This window comes from Gopherus flavomarginatus, chromosome 5 (assembly GCF_025201925.1).
Source record: "Gopherus flavomarginatus isolate rGopFla2 chromosome 5, rGopFla2.mat.asm, whole genome shotgun sequence".
Classification (NCBI taxonomy): domain Eukaryota; kingdom Metazoa; phylum Chordata; order Testudines; family Testudinidae; genus Gopherus; species Gopherus flavomarginatus.
In genome coordinates, this window is record NC_066621.1 from 75,966,570 (window position 1) to 75,986,684 (window position 20,115).

General features: G+C 46.3%; 1 protein-coding gene across 4 annotated transcripts in view; it reads left to right on the forward strand.

The window, feature by feature from the left end:
• The first annotated feature begins 1,563 nt into the window (after window positions 1-1,563).
• The window catches only part of CTTN (cortactin), a 44,833-nt gene continuing 26,281 nt past the window's right edge, over window positions 1,564-20,115 (forward strand). For 2 of the 4 annotated variants that reach the window (XM_050955369.1, XM_050955373.1), the window contains exons 1-2: window positions 1,567-1,786; window positions 19,979-20,062. In XM_050955369.1, coding sequence (XP_050811326.1) covers window positions 19,979-20,062 — 84 coding nt within the window. In that variant the 5' untranslated portion in view covers window positions 1,567-1,786. Of the gene's footprint in view, window positions 1,787-19,966; window positions 20,063-20,115 lie in introns of those variants that run through there. The other 2 variants (XM_050955371.1, XM_050955370.1) reach the window with 2 other exon arrangements.

Consider the following 20,115-nt stretch of genomic DNA (forward strand, 5'->3'; position numbering starts at 1 on the left):
AAGTGAAAAGTTTGTGCATATGACCGAGAAGCGAGCACTTCATTAGTTGATTTAAGAAAAATGATAGGCAACTGGGAAAACATTAAAGGAGTAATTTCTTGGAGATTTTAAGAGCAGGAACAATCTCTCATACAGAAAACTCAGTTTACCCTGTTCAATCTCATCTCCCTTCTTACCTTCCACTATAGTTTATAAATAAAAGCCCTTTGAAAGAAGGGTAACAAGCATTTTCTGCCACTGCTGGGCCTGTAGTCTTAAAGTTGTATGATCAGAGCTCCCTGTTTAAGAGACCTAATGAACAAAATAAACTTGGATTAATATAACAGCTGCTTCCCCTGTGGAAAGTGCAGCCTAGATTAACCTACTACCATGGCTGCTGGAGGCCTGACAACTGTAGTTTAAAAGACTGCTCAGGGTGTACCTTTGTGGGAATTAAGAGACTGTTTTATAGTAATACAACTTAATTTTTAAGTCCATGGAAAGCACTTCAAGTAACCCCCCCCCCTTTTTTTTTAGCACGCACGTAATTGAAATTAATTTTCAAATATTGTATTGTCAGATTCATGTGGCATCCAGATTTACAAGTCTAGTTCATTTGAAAAGACTTTTCTCTTTCCTCTGCCTCCTGTGTTTTCTAAGATTGGACAACTAGAGAACTAGCATGACCACATAAACAGATCAAACAAGTAAAATCACCTTATTAATTGAGGTTGAGCAATTTGTACTCAAGACTTTAAACCAGTAGCATTTGTTTAATTCAAACACCCAATTCATCTGTGTGGAAGGAAGAGGGGATTTTGATTGAAGTGCTTCCTGAATCTTTATTAAAGAGATGAAAAAACACACCATCTATATCAGGGCTTTCCAACAGCACAGTCCACAAAATCAGGAAGGACGTGACGTTTGAAAGTACTAAGATACCGACCTTCCCTCCAGGGAAGAACCAAAAAAAAAAAAAAAAAATCTATTATTTTCCAGTCCGGGGCCTCTATAAAGCAAAATTTAAAACTGGAATAAAGTGTTTTTAATGAGACATTTAGATTATCCATATTTAATGTCCCTTATTCAAGTTATAACACTTCTGCCTCAAGGTAACATTTTTATTCCTTGTTATTTGTACAGTTAAATTCACGCTACCCAATATTGTTGCAATGAGCTGGGGGCGATACTCTGTACAGCTATTACGTTTTATCGTGTGGCAAGAGAGTCCCCACTTTATGCTTATTTTATAGCCGTTTAAGAGAAGTCTCGATATTCGTGTTTTCTGTGGTCCTGTTGCCACAGTATGTATCTAAGCGATCCCCCGGAATTTGCAATCCTTCCAGACTAGTACTTTCATGTGGCTCATTCAAGTTATCCCAGTTTGACAAGCCTGACTTGAAATAAACTCCGCGGAGCAGCAGGAGAACTTCTTAGGATGCATGAATAATAGGCTCTGGAAAGCTGCCGGAGGTGCAGAGAGTGAGACGTGGGAAGCGCAGTGGAACTGGTCGGTTTCCCGGAGTGTGGTCTAGGGAGCAGCTCCGATCCCAGAAGCAACGATTCTTGCGTAGACAAAGGGATCTGGGAGGCTGCCGGGGTAAGCAGACAGGGGGGCTCGGGTAGTGCTGCTCGGGTCCCAGCAGCACTGAAGCTTGTGCAGCCATATCCCACCTCCTGACGTGTGATGAAAGAACAGGAAATGGGAGCCTGGGAGAAGCGGAAATTGCAGCAGCAGCAGCAGAGCTAGGAAGCACCAGGCAGCAGCTGCAGAAGCGGTGCAGTCAGGAAGTGAGCTGGGAACAAAGTAAGTGGCATGGGCGCAATTCCCTGGGCAGAAGCTGGGGATGAGGATGAGACGGGCTCCACTTGCTTTCCCGTGTTCTCCCCTTTCCCTCGGGGGACGCTGCGGTTGCCTTCATCTTTGTGCCAGTTGTTTTGCTCTTCAGAGCCGTGGGTGTCAGAAGAAAGTCAGGCCACCCCCTTTGGCGCGGGGGGGGGACAGCCGACCCGGGATTGGTTCGCCGCATCTCTCCCTGTTAGCTCCAGTGAAGCGAGCGGGAGCTGGGCTTGGGCTTGCCCTGGCTTTAACTGCGGGGGTGGGCGACAGTGGCTGCTGAAGGTGGTGGGGTGAGAGGAGACTGTGCCCGAGTTGTATTTTCCCTTACGGGTTAATTCCTCCCGCCCCACGTTTTGATGACGGAGCTTCGGCTGCATGTTGGGATCGGAGCGGGGGATGGGGGAGGCTGAGGGCGGGGGCAGGATACTAGCTGCCCCAGAGAGGTGTTCACAGCAGCTGCCCCTCCCACCTCCCCGTCACGCTCTGAGCAGCTACGTGACTAACTTTCTTTGTTTTCTCTTTCCCCTTATCCCGTCCTCCTGAACGGTGGCTGCTTCTCCAGGGCCTTCAGCTATTCCCCCCCCCCCCCGAGACATCCGAGAGAGAGAGTGTGTGTGAACTAGGCAGTTTGGGCTTTTCCCTGGGTCCCTCTTTTAGAGATGTGGACGTGGACTTCTCTGGGATACTGGATGGGTGAAGCAGAGAGCTTCCTTCTTTCACTGGGTTTACCTGTTTGAAATTGGGGGCAAGGCTGTTGCTCGTTGTTTCCACTATGCCTGGGAGGCTTGTGGTAGCCATGTCCATGTTACTGTCTAAAAGCCAGTCAACCCCTACTGAATCTGGGATTAAATGCGGATGGGTGTGACTGACTCCAGGGCGACAGCAGCTGTCTTTGTACAAGACTTCTGGAGGGAATGGGGTGTCTCTGTAATCAGACACATGAGGAACAAAGCATCATTAAGTGCAGCTGACTCCTAAATAGTTTTCCTTTGGAAGGAGTCACTGTCATCTGGGATTAATTTTAAGTCTGGTTTTTAACATGGCCTCTGGTAATGAAAGATTCTTCATGTGTCTGTCTCATGGGTTATTTTTGTGTGTGAAAATCTCATTCATCCAAACTGTCAGAGCTTGATAGCCCTGCAGGCCTGACAATCTTTCAGCATCTATCTGGGGTAGAAAACTGATTGTATCCTGAAGGAGAGAATAAATAATTGGCTTTCTTGGTGCTTTCCAGTGGGACTTCCACAATTGGGTACTGTAATGGATTTGGAGCTACTCAGTAATATGCATAGATATTGCATGTTGACTTTGTTATTTGGATGCTTACTGTGTGACTATATTGAGTTACCTCAGTAAAGAGCTGTCTGAGGAAATAGGTAGGTAGAATACTGAATGAAGGTAAGCACTTCTCAGCAAACAGAAGTTGTTAAGGGACAGTGCCAGAATGGCTGGCTTTGATTATTTTTGTCTCCCCCAATCTACGAAACTGGTTTTGACCAGATGGGTTGGGAACACTGATTAGACCAGAGAAGCTCTAGCAGGATTGAAAAGGGATCCTCTCGAGAGAGAGCCAGTAGTTAAACTGTTCAGGGGAACCAGATCGAGACACACAACTGCCCCTGGTTGTGCCTGGAGACTTTATGCCTTTCTAGGTTACCATCAGAGGGTGGTAAGCTGGATGTGCATAGCCTGACATTTTAAAATCCTGTTTTTCTTCTAATGCTTTGGTCTGTTTTGAAGAAAGCTGTGTGATCACTGGTCAGACTTCCAAAGGTGCCTGCACTCAGTTGGGCCTGCAGGTTAATAATGGTGTATACACACATGCCTCAGTTTCCCAGATTGGTGTGGAAGAATTGCAAAATTCCTCTTGAGACAGGCAAAGACAAGAGGCCTAACATCTGAATGAGTACACCCTGAGAGATTATAAAGGGAAAAGAGGTGCAGTTAGCCCTTTCATTGTGACAGGTACGCATACATTATTTTGACTTCAACAAGCATCTCTAGATATAGCATTGCTGACAGAGTTAATTGACTGGCACCTCCCTCTTGTTCAGGGAGCCTGTTCTTAGCCCCTTGTGGGAGAAGGGAGCTTGAATTCCTCTACCTCCAAATATGCTCTGTGGAAAACTCTGTGGCTGCTGATTCGTCAGTGTGATAAAGGACAGAAGTGGTCTGATAAATCAAAAGCATATATTTAACCTCTGAGTGTTTTGAACTGCAGTTCCCTTTTTCCAGAAATTTGACCGTATGAGTCAGTGACTCCTGGATACAGTATGGATCATGTTTCTCTGTAATCTAGTTTGAAAGAGTTCTGCCAGAGCAGCAACTACTGAGGAAACCTATTATGGTAGGAAATGAGAAAACATACTTGATTTTTATTATTATTGCTATATCTTTGTGCCCTTTATAGTTACCCTAACAGAACTTTGGTTGGGGGAGAGAATGGACATTTTTTATAATATAGTCTCTGACCAGGATTTTTTTAAATACTGTTTATAAAAAGTCCTTCAGCTTCCAGTCTTTCTTGATTACCACTTTTAACAAGGTTGAGGAGGAAACAAATATATTCAGAGTTAGGCTTGGATATTGCTAAACTCAGAATTGCTATTATCTTGTAACTTGTGGACTGCAGTGCAAACACTGAACAGTCATGTGGAGGATCAGTGCTTCAGTACAGTGTGTTTGGGTTAAGAGATCAAGAATTGGATTATTGAAGGGACTTCAGCGTTGTAATAGTGAGCATCACAGCACTTAATGTTAGGTGCCTTGAAAATCCAGGAACAACACTGCGAGCCACAAAGCCAAGTTATGCATCTAAGCTCCCTACACAGTGAACGGGGAGAAATAGGTGCCTAATAATGTAATTCAGAAAAGCCAGTGTGTTTGGTGGGGAGCTGCCTAAGATAGTCAAAGGAAAATGCTGACCGGAGGAGTCAGCGCTAAGCCCCCACACTTCTCACAGAGCTAAGTACCTAAGTCCAGGCTGCTGGGAGGGGCCTGTCTGTGCATGACAGTCCATGAATGGATACCCCCACCTGGAGTCAGATGGCTTAGGTGCCTAAGGTGTTTCTTGTGAATAATGAGTTAGTCACCTGCCTCGCGTCCAGCTAAATGGCTTGAGGAGGAAGTGGTGTGGTGCCCATCTTCTAATTTTTAGTCTAGTGATTAGACTACTCATCTTGGAGACCCAGGTTCACTCCCTGCCCTCCACCCCGCTTCCAGAGAGGGAGAAGGAAGGAGCCCCCTGTTCAAATTCTGTCTCTCCTGTTGAAGCAGTTCCACTGTGGATAAATAATGAAAAAGTGGTTGGAGCATGGGGATTGAACCGAGGGTTTCTCCTCTCCCAGATGAGCACCCTTACCACTGGACTACAAAGTTACTCATATTCTTTCTCTCTAGCTCAATGAGAACAATCATCATGAGAGACTGAGGGAGCCCTACAACAAAATATCTCATCATTCGGCAGTAGCTAGCACATGTTCCTGAGAGGTAGGAGACCGCTATTCAAATACTTTCTCCTGCTCTGATAGCAAAAGGAGAATTGAATCTGGGTCTCCCACATCCCAGGGGAGTGCTCTAACCACTGGATTAAAAGTTATAAGGTCCTACTCAATTTTGAATGGGACCCAAACTGGCAAGCTCCCTCTGGACACACCTGTTGTAGTGGGCCCTTGCACGCAACTTAGCTGGCCTGTCTTCCCTGGTTCATGAATTGGTATAAGGGTTAGGTGAAAGATAGGTGGCCGGATGCCTAGAGGTTGTGCGCTGTTGCCTGAGGCAGAAACATAGGGATCAAGTGAGTTTAGGTGCCTGTACCATTCGGTGGGAGTTTTGTGGATTGCATGGACATCGGTGCCTAAAACAGGTGCCTGAGTCTGGGGTTTAGGCACCAAACTACTTTTGTGGATCCCTCCCTAAGTGACTGACAGAAATGGAAGCATTGTGTAATCACATGTAAAAGCACATACTTGGAACATTTGTGTGTGTGTGTGTGTGTGTGTGTGTGTGTGTGTGTGTGTGTGTATATATATATATAGCTGGCACTGTCTGCAGAAGCCCTCCTGTCCTTATAGCACTGTTTATACTGAGGGTTAGGTCGATGTAACTACGTCGCTCAGGGGTGTGGAAAATCCAATGTAAGACCAACTGTCAGTCTTTCTAGCAGAATAGAAGCAATTATGTTTCCTGTCCTAATAAGCTTACAATCAAACAACATCAGACAGTGCAGTCCAACACAAACACCCAAGTGGAGGTTCAGTGTTAAAATGGTTGAGACTCAAAAATATGTGTGGCTAAAAGAGTTGTTTTCAATGAAGACTGGCAGATTTTAGAGGGAAGGGAATTTCTGGTATTTGAGTGGCATGGAAGGAGGCACAAAGTTGAGTGGGAGAATATAGTAAAGATAAGAAAATATAAAACATAGTATTTTAATTAAAAAAACTTGAAAATATTGAATTTTAGAGAGTGAGTGGTTTAACTAATGTTTTCTCCTTAATTTTTATAGAAACTGGAAGTGGAGGTATGTTAGGTTATCATGCCTTTGTAATCTTCATTCCTATTCTTTTTAAGGCCTCCCTATAGATTACTCCATAGTTTTCTACCTCAGGGCTGGTCTACATTTACAGTGCTGCTGTGCGGCAGCTGCACCACTGTAGTGGTTAGTGAAGACACTACCTACACCTAGCCCTGGTCTACATTACGAGTTTAGGTCGAATTGAGCAGCGTTAGATCAATTTAACCCTGCACCCGTCCACACGATGAAGCTCTTACTTTTGACTTAAAAGGCTGTTAAAATCGATTTCTGTACTCCTCCCCCGACAAGGGGATTAGCGCTGAAATCGACCTTGCCTGGTCGAATTTGGGGTAGTATGGCTGCAGTTTGACGGTACTGGCCTCCAGGAGCTATCCCAGAGTGCTCCATTGTGACCATTCTGGACAGCGCTCTCAACTCAGATGCACTGGCCAGTTAGACAGGAAAAGGTCCGCGAACTTTTGAATCTCATTTCCTGTTTGGCCAGCGTGGCGATCTGCAGGTGAGTGCAGATCTCATCAGCAGAGGTGACCATGATGGAGTCCCAGAATCTCAAAAGAGCCCTAGCATGGACCGAACGGGAGGTATGGGATCTGATCGCTGTATGGGGAGACGAATCCATGCTATCAGAACTCCGTTCAAAAAGACGAAATGCCCAAACATTTGAAAAAAATCTCAAAGGGCATGAAGGACAGAGGCTATAACAGGGACCTGCAGCAGTGCCGCATGAAACTTGAGCTAAGGCAAGCCTACCAAAAAACCAGAGAGGCAAACAGCTGCTCTGGGTCAGAGCCCCAGACATGCCGCTTCTATGATGAGCTGCATGCCATTCTAGGTGGTGCAGCCAGCACTATCCCATCCCTGTGCTTTGACTCTATGAGTGGAGTAGCATGCAACAGGGATATGGGTTTTGGGGACGAGGAAGATAGTTCACAGCAAGGAAGCGGAGAAACCATTTTCCCTGACAGCCAGGAACTGTTTCTCACCCTGGACCTGGAGTCAGTACCCCCTGAACCCACCCAAGGCTGCCTCCCGGGCCCGCCAGGTGGAGAAGGGACCTCTGGTGAGTGTACCTCTGTAAATATTATACATGGTTTAAAAGCAAGCATGTTTTAATGATTAATTTGCCCTGGCATTCGTGGCCAGTACAGCTACTGGAATAGTCTCCTAATGTGTCTGGGGATGGAGCGGAAATCCTCCAGGGACATCTCCATAAAGCTGTCTTGCAAAGGCTTTGGGAGTACATCCAAAAGGTTTCTGGGAAGGGCAGCCTTATTCTGTCCTCCTTGATAGGACACTTTACCATGCCAGGCCAGTAGCACGTAGTCTGGAATCATTGCAAAACAAAGCATGGCAGTGTACGGTCCTGATATTTGCTGGCTGTCATGGTACAATTCCCCACTCTGAACCTTAGTGTCCAAAAGATGGGGTACCAGCATGAATTCCTCTAAGCTCAATTACCAGCTTAGAACCTGTAGCGCTGCCACCAACCAGGAATTCCAGTGCCTGGTACACTCTGGTTCCCCAAAAACCTTGCCCAGGGACCCCCAAGACCCAGACCCTCTGGATCTTAACACAAGGAAAGTAAACCCTTTCCCCCCAGTTGCCTCTCCCAGGCTTCCCCTCCCTGGGTTACCCTGGAAGATCACTGTGATTAAAACTCCTTGAATCTTAAAACAGAGAGGAAAATGCACCTTCCCCACTCCTTCTCTCTCCCCCTCCCAGATTCTCCCTGAGAGGGAAAGTGATCCTAACACAGAGAGAAATTAGCCTCTCTCTCCCCGCTCCCTCCTTTCTCCCCACCAATTCCCTGGTGAATCCAGACCCCATCCCCTGGGGTCTCTCACCAGAATAAAGAAACAATCACGTTCTTAAACAAGAAAAGCTTTTTAATTAAAGAAAGAACAAAGATAAAAATTATCTTTGTAAATTTAAGATGGAAGATGTTACAGGGTCTTTCAGCTATAGACACTGGGAATACCCTCCCAGCCTAAGTATACAAGTACAAATTTAAAATCCTTTCAGCAAATACAAATTTGAACTCCTCCCAGCCAAATACACATTTGCAAATAAAGAAAACAACCATAAGCCTAACTCGCTTTATCTACCTAGTACTCACTATTCTGAACTTATAAGAACCTGTATCGGAGAGATTGGAGAGAAACCTGGTTGCACATCTGGTCCCTCTGAGCCCCCAGAGTGAACAACAACCAAAAACTAACAGCACACACAAAGACTTCCCTCCCTCAAGATTTGAAAGTATCCTGTCCCCTGATTGGTCCTCTGGTCAGGTGACAGCCAGGCCCACTGTTCTTGTTAACCCTTTCCAGGCAAAAGAGATATGAAGCACTTTTGTTCTATTAACTTTTACTTATTTGTTTATGACACGCCCCCCAAATCACTGACAGTATGGAACCATACTTGCAGTGATTTTTCCCTAGAACTCTAGAATAAACAGATTAATAAACACTTGCACCCTTACATATGCTACTAATTATGTACAGCTACAAGATTTTTCACATTGTTAGGACAATTTTTAACCAGTTGATTCTGGGAAACTGGCATAGGAGAGTGCATTAACTCCTTGATCTGTTGCCGCTGCAGACGTTGCAGGATGTGGAGAGGTTCACCTCTTCCACACCACCGTCACTTCTCCCTTTATTGTAGACACCGTCAGGCCACTCAGCATCATCTCCTCCCTGGACTGTAAACTGACAAACCTGTAAGTCTCTGGAATAAAAGAGCTTGAGAGAATTAGCGTGGTACACTCTGGGCTTTAGGGAGGAATTGGGAAATGCTATGAGGTAGTTAACAGCTCCCAGGTGCTCTTGGACCGTGAATGGCCCTTCCCATGATGCTTCCATTTTATGGGCCTCTTGCGCCTTCAAGACCATAACCTGGTCTCCTACCTTGAAGGAATGTTGTCTGGTATGTTTTATCATACCAGGCCTTTTGCTCTTTTTGAGCATCCTTTAGGTTTTTTTTTAGCAAGGGCTAAAGAGTGTCGGAGGGTGTTTTGTAGGTTGCTTACGAAGTCCAGAATGTTAGTTCCTGGAGAAGGTGTAAACCCCTCCCATTGCTGCTTCACCAACTGTAATGGCCCTTTAACCTCGTGGCTATACACAAGCTCAAACGGTGAGAACCCTAAACTGGGATGTGGTACAGCCCTGTAAGCAAAGAGCAACTGCTGCAACGCTAGGTCCCAGTCATTGGAGTGTTTATTCACAAATTTACGTATTATGGCCCCAAAGTTCCATTAAACCTTTCCACCAGGCCATTGGTTTGATGGTGGTAAGGAGTGGCAACCAAGTGATTCACTCCATGAGTTTTCCACGGTTCTTTCATGGTCCTTGCCAGGAAATTTGTCCCTGAATCCGTAAGGATATCGGAGGGCCAACCTACCCTGGCAAAAATGTCTGTTAGGGCCTGGCATACAGTTTTAGCCCTAGTGTTGCCTAGAGCTACTGCTTCCGGCCATCGGGTAGCAAAGTCCACGAAAGTCAGTATGTACTGCTTTCCTCGGGGAGTGTTTTTTGGGAAAGGACCCGGAATATCCACAGCTTCTCTCTGAAATGGGACTTCTATTATGGGGAGTGGCTGGAGAGGGGCCTTGATCTGGTCTTGGGGCTTTCCTACTCTTTGGCACACCTCACAAGACCGGACATCCTTGGCGACATCCTTGCCCATCCCCTCCCAGTGGAAGGACTTCCCCAACCGGTCTTTGGTTCTGTTCACCCCAGCATGGCCACTGGGATGATCATGGGCCAAGCTTAAGAGCTTACCCTGGTACTTAGTTGGAACCACCAACTGTTTTTGTGGATGCCAGTCTTCCCGGTGTCCATCAGAAAGAGTCTCCTTATATAAAAGCCCTTGTTCTGTAACAAACCGGGATCAATTAGAAGAGCTGAGAGGCGGTGGGGTGCTCCGTGCCGCCGCCCAAGCTTTCTGAAGGCTGTTATCTGCTTCCTGCTCAGTTTGGAACTGTTTCCTGGAGGCTGGAGACACCAGTTCTCCCTTAGACTGTGGACTTCGGCTTGGTCCTTCGGGAAGCGATGTAGGTGATGGGGTGGTTTTTGTGGCTGGTGAACCACTCTCTGCTGGTGCACCAGGTGGTATTTCAGGCTCTGGTTGAGCCTCTTGGGTATGGTTGTCTGCTGCTTCTGCCAGTTCAGGCTCGCTGGCGCCCTCTGGCGTTGGGGTTGAAGATGCGTTTGCAAGTGCTGACATCAGTGCTGGCAATGGTTCTGGTGCTGGTTACGTTTCCAGGTCCGGGTCTGGGACTGGAGGTACTGTGGCTGTTGCAGTCGTAGGCAGGGGATCCGGGTCCACTACCTCTGTCTGGGTCTCTGCTAACACAGACGGGGCCCCTGTGGATGGCTCAGGAACAGGGATGGGTCTGGAAGCTTGCCTGGCTTGGCTGCGTGTAACCAGTCCCATCCTCTTGGCCCACTTTACCTGGTTGGCCAAGTCTTCCCCCCAGTAGCATGGGAATGTGATAATTGTCATAGACTGCAAAAGTCCACGTTCCTGACCAGCCTTTGTATTAGACAGGCAGTTTAGCTGTAGGCAAGTCTACAGCTTGTGACATGAAGGGATAAATTGTCACTTGGGTCTTTGGGTTGATGAATTTGAGGTCCACTAAGGATTGGTGGATAGCTGACACTTGTGCCCCTGTCTCTCTCCACGCGATAACCTTCTTTCTGCCCACTCTCAAAATTTCCCTTCGTTCCGAGGGTATTTGAGAGGCATCTGGGCCTGGGGATTTTTGGAGTGATGGAGATATAATGAACTGCACTCGGTTGGGGTTCTTGGGGCAGTTGGCCTTTATATGTCCCAGTTCATTACACTTGAAGCATCGCCCAGCTGACTGGTCACTGGGCCGAGATGGGTTACTGGAGATAGGTGAGGTGAGAGAATAGGGCGTCGGCGGCTTTCCTTGGGTTATAGGTGGGGTCTTGGGTTGCCCTCGGGTATAGGATTTATTGTCGGTGTGACCCCTGTGATATTCGCTCACCTTGATAGTAGCTTTTTTCTTTTCTTTCACTTCCACGCATCTGGCTCCAATCTCCCCCGCCTCAGTGACAGTTTTGGGCTTCCCATCCAGGATAAACCTTTCTGTTTCCTCCGGAACGCCCTCTAAGAACTGCTCCAATTGTATTAGGAAGTGCATGTCATCCAGAGATTTAACATTGGCTCCTGATATCCAGACATTATAATTCTTCCCAATGTGGTAGGCGTGTCGGGTGAATGACACATCTGGTTTCCACCTTACCGACTGGCATGCTCAGGTGTTAGCCCCATTCTGATTCTGGCCTTGGTTTGAAAAAGTTTATAATTTTTCATGTTCTCCTTAGGCATTTCAGCCGCCACCTCTGCTAGGGGTCCACTGAGCAGTGGCCTCAGCTCTATCATGTACTGGTCTTCAGAGATGCTGTACCCATGGGAAGGTCCTTTCAAAATTTTCTAGGAAGGCCTCAGTGTCATCACCTGCCTTGTAGGTGGGAAATTTGCTGGGATGTGGAACAACAACTGGCGAAGGGTTGTTAGGGTTGGCTGTGTTATTCTGCTTAGCCTGCGCTAATTCCAGTTCATGCTTTCCCTCTCTCTTTCCCTCATCTCCAGCGGCAGCCTCTTTTTCCTCTTTCTCTCAGCTCCATCTCCTTTTCTCTCAGTTCTATCTCTTTTTATTTTATTTCTAGTTCTTTTTGTTTCTTTTCCATGTCTCGCTTGTGGTCTGCATCTTTGATTTGTTCCACTGCATCCAGTTTTGCCCGTTCCTTGGAACTCATACTTCCGGCTTCCTTGTGCTGGGGCGCCCTCTGCTGTTTACTGCTTGAACTGCTGCTTTTCTGTTGCTATCTTCTGGTTGCTTAGCAACAGTCTTTTTTTTTTAAACTCCTTCTACCTAGCTATTCCCGACAGAGTTAGAAAGAAAAAAAAACCATTCATTTGCAAATGTGTTTTGCTGGAGTATGGTGACTCACAGCTGGAGTCCCTTTGTTTAACAAAGATCCTTGTTAAACCCTAATGCCTTTGCCTTCACTGCACTCAGAAGGGAGAGACCAAAAAAAACTTGCAGACTTTTGCTTTTAAAACGATCTCCTCTAGCCTGCTTTACACAGAGCTAGCAGGGAAAGAGAAAGAAAAAATCCTACTGGCTTTTGCTCCTAAACCCAAACCTCTCAGTCTGCCGGCAGATAGCTAACAGGGAGAGAAATAAAAACCTCACTTGCTTTTTGAATTCTTTCTATCTATCTATCCCACACGCTGCACACCATGTCATGGTACAATTCCCCACTCTGTACCTTAGCGTCCAAAAGATGGGGTACCAGCATGAATTCCTCTAAGCTCAATTACCAGCTTAGAACCTGTAGCGCTGCCACCAACCAGGAATTCCACTGCCTGGTACACTCTGGTCCCCCAAAAACCTTGCCCGGGGACCCCCAAGACCCAGACCCTCTGGATCTTAACACAAGGAAAGTAAACCCTTTCCCCCCGTTGCCTCTCCCAGGCTTCCCCTCCCTGGGTTACCCTGGAAGATCACTGTGATTCAAACTCCTTGAATCTTAAAACAGAGAGGAAAATGCACCTTCCCCACTCCTTCTCTCTCCCCCTCCCAGATTCTCCCTGAGAGAGAAAGTGATCCTAACACAGAGAGAAATTAGCCTCTCTCTCCCCGCTCCCTCCTTTCTCCCCACCAATTCCCTGGTGAATCCAGACCCCGTCCCTTGGGGTCTCTCACCAGAATAAAGAAACAATCATGTTCTTAAACAAGAAAAGCTTTTAATTAAAGAAAGAACAAAGATAAAAATTATCTTTGTAAATTTAAGATGGAATATGTTACAGGGTCTTTCAGCTATAGACACTGGGAATACCCTCCCAGCCTAAGTATACGAGTACAAATTTAAATCCTTTCAGCAAATACAAATTTGAACTCCTCCCAGCCAAATACACATTTGCAAATAAAGAAAACAACCATAAGCCTAACTCGCTTTATCTACCTAGTACTCACTATTCTGAACTTATAAGAGCCTGTATCGGAGAGACTGGAGAGAAACCTGGTTGCACATCTGGTCCCTCTGAGCCCCCAGAGTGAACAAAAACTAACAGCACACACAAAGACTTCCCTCCCTCAAGATTTGAAAGTATCCTGTCCCCTGATTGGTCCTCTGGTTAGGTGACAGCCAGGCTCACTGTTCTTGTTAACCCTTTCCAGGCAAAAGAGATATGAAGCTCTTTTATTCTATTAACTTTTACTTACTTGTTTATGACACTGGCATTCAAACAACATCTGTTCTGTATCTCTCTGTTATCCTCAGGATAATGATATCATTCCTGGTCACCTTGTTGAAATTGGGTGATTTTATTAAGGGGACATTCAGAGGTGCCCATTCCTGCTGGGCTGTTTGCCTGTGGCTGAACAGAAATGTTCCCCGCTGTTAGCCACGTGGTGGGGGAAAGAGTGAAGCAATCATCCCAGAGAATTGAGTAGGGGAGGGAGGAAGAGGGGATTGGGGTTTGTGCTGCACGTTAACCCGAAAACCACAGCACCTCCTCCTTTAAAATGGCCAGCCCATTTTAAATGGCCAACCCAATGGCTGCTTGGTATGGGAAATGAGGGCGCTGCTGTTTGAAATCATTCACACATGTTATGAAGGTTAAAGAAGCCAAAAGACTGTCTTACCATGGCTGCCTGCATGCCAGATTCTGTTGCCCGGCCCTGCGTGAAAGATCTTTCACACCAAACCGGCATACCCTCAATAAGAGGCAAAGTGCGACGTTGTACCGAAAGCACACGTGCTATGTAATGTTAACAGCAGGGTTTACCGTGAAAGAGTCTACCCATTGTTCTCTAAAATGTCTTTTTAACTACCACGCTCCCTTTTTTCCCCTCCACCAGCTGAAAATGTTTCAACGCTCACACTATCTTCCCCTTCCCAGAGACTAGCGAAGATTAGAATAGGAAAAAAACGCACTCGTGATGAAATGTTATCTGAGCTCATGCAGTCTTCCCACACTGAAAGAACCCAGCAGAATGCGTGGAGGCAGACAGTGTCGGAGTCCAGAAAAGTACAGTGTGAATGCAAGTACAGGTGGCCTGCTGAAGATAATTGGCGGGCTGAAGATAAGTGGCATCAGCTTGGTGACAGAAGGCAAGAGGCAATGCTGAGGCTACTGGAGGAACAAACTGATATGCTCTGGCATGTGGTTGAGGTTCAGGAAAGGCAACTTGAGCACAGACCCTTGCTACAGCCCGTGTGTAACCAACTGCCCCCCTCTCCAAGTTCCATAGCCTCCTCACCCACCAAGAATGTTGGGGGGGCCCACCAGGCACCCAACAACTCCACCCCAGAGGACTACCCAAGCAACAGAAAGCTGGCATTCAATAAGTTTTAAAGTGTAGTGTGATCTTGTCCTTCCCTCTTCCCCACCCCTCCTGGGCTACCTTGGCAGTTATCCCCCTATTTGTGTGATAAATTAATAAAGAATGCATGAATGTGAAGCAACAATGACTTCACTGCCTCTGCAAGCGGTGATCAAAGGGGGGAGGGGAGAGTAGTTAGCTTACAGGGCAGTAGAGTGAACCGGGACGGGGGGTTCATCAAGGAGAAACAAACAGAACTTTCATACTGTAGCCTGGCCAGTCACGAAACTGGTTTTCAAAGCTTCTCTGATGCGCACCGTGCCCTCTTGTACTCTGCTAACCACTCTGTGCGTAATCAGCAGCTAGGGGATTTGCCTCAACCTTCCACCCCACCATAAACGTCTCCCTCTTACTCTCACAGATATTGTGGAGCGCACAGCAAGCGGTACTAACAGTGAATCAGTAAACTGTGCCAGTGTGCTTTTAAACATCTAGAAGGCACATTCTACGACCGTTCTGCACTTGTTCAGCCTACAGTTGAACAGCTCCTGACTACTGTCCAGGCTGCCTGTGTATGGCTTCATGAGCCATGGCATTAAGGGGTAGTCTGGGTCCCCAAGGATAACTATAGGCATTTCAACATCCCCAAGAGTTATTTTCTGGCCTGGGAAAAAAGTCTCTTGCTGCAGCTTTTGAAACAGACCAGATTTCCTGAAGATGCGAGTGTCATGTACCTTTCCTGGCCATCCCACGTTGATGTTGGTGAAACGTCCCTTGTGATCCACCAGTGCTTGCAGCACCATTAAAAAGTACCCCTTTTGGTTTATGTACTCACTGTTTTGGTGCTCCGGTGTCAAGATAGGGATATGGGTTCCGTTTGTCGCCCCACCACAGTTAGGGAATCCCATTGCAGCAAAGCCATCCACTATGACCTGCACATTTCTCAGAGTCACTACCCTTGATATCAGCAGCTCTTTGATTGCCTTGGCTACTTGGATGACAGCAGGCCCCACAGTAGATTTGCCCACTCCAAATTGATGCCTGACTGACCGGTAGCTGTCTAGTATCGCAAGCTTCCACAGGGCTATCGCCACTTGCTTGTGAACTGTGAGGGCTGCTCTCATCTTGGTATTCTTGTGCTTTAGGGCAGGGGAAAGCAGGTCACAAAGTTCCATGAAAGTGCCTGTACGTATGCGAAAGTTTTGCAGCCACTGGGAATTGTCCCAGACATGCAACACTATGTGGTCCCACCAGTCTGTGCTTGTTTCCCAGGCCCAGAATTGGCGTTCCATGGCATGAACCTGCCCCATTAACACCATGATGTCCACATTGCCAGGGCCCATACTTCGAGAGAAGTCTGTGTCCATGTCCTCATCACTCTCGTCACCGCGCTGCTGTCGCCTCCTCGTCTGGTTTTGCTTTTACAGATTCCAGTTCTGCATATACTTCAGGATAATGTGTGTGATGTTTACAGTGCTCATAATTGCGGCGGTGATCTAAGCGGGCTCCATGCTTGCCGTGCTGTGGCGTCTGCGCTGAAAAAAGGTGCGAAACGATTGTCTGCTGTTGCTCTGACAGAAGGAAGGTTGACTGACGACATGGCTTACAGGGTTGGTTTACAGAATGGTCCCCTCAAGGACTGAACTGAAAACCCTGGGTTTAGCAGACCAATGCTCAAACCACTGACCTATTCCTCCTCCCCACTATTCACGGGGGGAGGGGTAACAGGGGAGGGAGGAAGGAAATGAATACAAAACAAATCCGGTCTCTTTATTGCTTTGATCCACTCCATCTCTCTTATACATCTTATACAGACGGTGCAGTACAACTGCTGGCCATCGTCGTCTCCTGGCTGCTCGCCAGAAGATGGTGCAGTATGACCGCTGGCCATCGTTGTCTCCCATTTATGTCCAGACACCCCGATCAACCTCACCGAGATCGGCTAAAAGAGCACTCAGGAGATGACAATGACGGTTACCAGTCGTAATGCACCATCTGCTGCCAAAAGGCAATGAGCTGCTGCTGTGTAGCAATGCACTACCACGTCTGCCAGCACCCAGGAGACGTATGGTGACGGTGAGCTGAGCGGGCTCCAAGAAACAATTTATTACCGTTACTTTCACGGGGGTGGGGCTGACAACATTTACTCAGAACTACCCGCGACAATGTTTTTGCCCCATCAGGCATTGGGAGCTAAATCCAGAATTCCAATGAGCAGCGGAGACTGCGGGAACTATGGGATAGCTACCCACAGTGCAATGCTCTAAAAGTCGCCACTAGCCTCGGTACTGTGGACGCTCTCCACTAACTTAATGGTCTTAAGTGGGGACACACACAATCAACTTTATACAATGAATTTCTAAAAAATCGACTTCTATAAATTCAACCTAATTTCATAGTGTAGACAAACCCCTAGATACTGCACCTCCCCAAGAGGTGGTTGGTAGCTATGTCTTGAGCCCTCTGCGGATACACAAATGTGTATCCACATCCGATCTGCAGACAATTTTTGAGGGATATCTGCATCCATGGATGCAGAGGGCCACAGATATCGGTGGATTTGCAGGGCTCTACAGTGGTGGCCGTGTTGAGGCTCCGAGGCATCCCCCTGCTGAAGCCCAGTCAGGGAGAGTTGTGCTGCCAGCTGTGGAGAGCCTGTATGGAGTCGCAGACAATCCACCTACCCTTGGCTGGGGAGGGAGCCGGGGTGGGATGGGGAGGAGATGTGGACACGGCCGAGGCTGCTCTTGTCATGGGCAGGTGGAGGGTCCGCCACAGCTCCCTGGCTGGGCTCCACGCTGGCCTGGCTGGGGGGAGGGGACAGACCTGTGGAGTTACCCAGAGCATGTGGAGGGTCCCCCACAGCTGCCTGCCTGGCTCTTACTGTGGCCGAGCTGTGGCTCCGAGCCGTCCCCCATCCCTGGCTGGAGCCGAGTTGGTGCGAGCTGTGCTGGCAGCTATGGGGAGCCGCAGTGCACTCGCCACCTGCTGTGGGTGGGGAGCCCAAGCCGCCTCCTGCCCAGTGTCTCAGGCCCTCCTGCCCCACCCCACCCAGGGCAGGTGGAGGGACCCAGGCTCTGCTGGGGGTGCAGCTCAGATCTGCAGCCTGGCCACAGTAAGTCGTGTGGGGAGCAGTGGTGGACCCTCCACCTGCCCTGGCAGGGGGCCCAAGCAGCTCCCTGCACAGTGTCTCTGCCCCCTGACCTCACCATGCTGCTTTCCACAGAAATGGTCCATGAATATAAAGCAGAAACCCACGGATATGCAGGGTTCTAGCTCTGTCGACAGTAGAAGCCTTCCTATGCACATAGCACTGTCTACACCAGGAGTTAGGTCAGTATAACTACATCACTTGAGTGTGGAAAATCCAATATAAGCTTATAGTGTAGACCAAGCCTTAGTTTTTCTAGCAACTCAAGTTCCATTACCCATTGCTCGGTGTTCTTACTGTTGCTGCTACTCCTGGAATCTCCAAAATATTTCCTCTCCCTCCTTGGACCTTGTACTATGCCGATACTTGCAGATGGTTATGTGTGTTAGTAGCTGTACAGGTAGGTTATAATTAACCTTTCCTATACATTTTCTTAGCTATGACTGATCACTTATTATTTATATGTACTGCAGTGTTGTCTAGAGACCTCATTCAACATTAGGACCCCATCATGCTATGCATCATATATAAGGAATAGTCTGTGACCCAAAGAATCTACACTCTGTTCTTCTCCTCATCTGCCTTGTCTCTTTAAAGAAATATTAGTATAGTTAAAACTATGAAATAACGAAGACCTGCAATCAGTTGCATCCTATTATTTGGATCTGATCCTGATCACGTGTGGAACTCCCACTTTACTTCAATAGGAACTCTATATCCAGAGGGTTTACAGGTTCAGGACCTTACTAAAGTTCACATCATAACATATTTGTAATCTCCTAGAAACCCCAGCTCCATTATGGTAGGTACTGTACAAATGTGTAACAAACACAATCCCTGGCCTGAAGCACTACAACTTGATTATTTCTGGATTTGAATGGTCTGTTTTCCTCTGTATTGTACCTGAGGGGGAACTTGCCTTTTCTTTTCCAGACTGTATTTGTATGTGAAATATTGCACCACGAGTGACAATCATTTATAAACAATTTCTTAATTAGAAAATAAAAGGTATGTATAGTAAGACAGAATGATAGAATATTAATGAACTTTACCCTTGTGCACTAGTGGAGGAAAAGCAACTTCCTCCAAATCATGTGAAATAAACCATTTCAGAGTTAAAATATATTTCCCAATCATATTTTTTTTGTAGAAATCCTCTACCAGATTTTCAAAAATGACTAATGATTTAGGTGTCCTAACTTCGGGGTTCCCAACTTGATATGCGGCAAAAGGATCTGATTTTTCAGAAAGTGCTGAGCACCTTCTCTCTGAAAATCAGGTTCCCTGACAGTGTCTCAAATTGGACACCCAAAATTAAATCTTCATAAAAAGACAAGAAAGCTTCCACTTCCTGATCCCAATACTTTCTTCCTTCTGCTTTATACTGAAACATTATGCAAACAGAGCATTAATCTATGTACATATTTTTAATCAATGAATATCTTTAAAAATGTAGTCTGTGTACTATTATTGCATGCAAGTGGACAAATGCCTTCCAAATCAAAATGGTATTCAAACATTTTAAATTGTTCAGATTGTTTTCATAATACTTGATATATGAATCTCATTAATGTAAAACATGAAAGAAACCTACAGAATATGGCATTTAGCAATTTCTGTGCTCATTATTACTAAAGGCTAGAAAAAATGTTACTTTTAAGACTAAGGACACATTTAGTATTTGACTGTTAAATGTCTTTTTTTTTGTGAAGCAAACTTTTAATTAGAAGAGCTATTTGAACAGAGCTTATCAATGGTAGTGGTTTATCACATGTTATGCGTAAAAGAAGCAAGCACACACATGTTGACTCTTACCAGAAGGAACTTCCTCATTCTCTTTGAAAGAATGCCAGTGATTATTTCTGGCCTTTTTATAATGCCAATAGAAAAAACACAGAGAATTATCAGTCTGGTTTGCAAATGCAACTGGACAACTGATACTAGTAACCACATCTGCTGTAACTGCCAATATTACAAATGTTGTCTAGTTAAATAATTTACTTCTCTAATATATTCTGAATATTGGACTAGTCCTTAATCAATCCAGACATAATGTGAAATTAAATTAAATGCAACTCCAGCGTGACAGTACTTCATTTGATGGTGTTTCAGATGTGGAAGGCTACTGCAGGTCACGCCATTTCTGTCAACCAGAGTGATGGAGCTGATGACTGGGAGACAGATCCTGATTTTGAGGTATGGGTCCCAAACTTTATTATTTAAGTACTGATGATGCTATATAGGGAAGA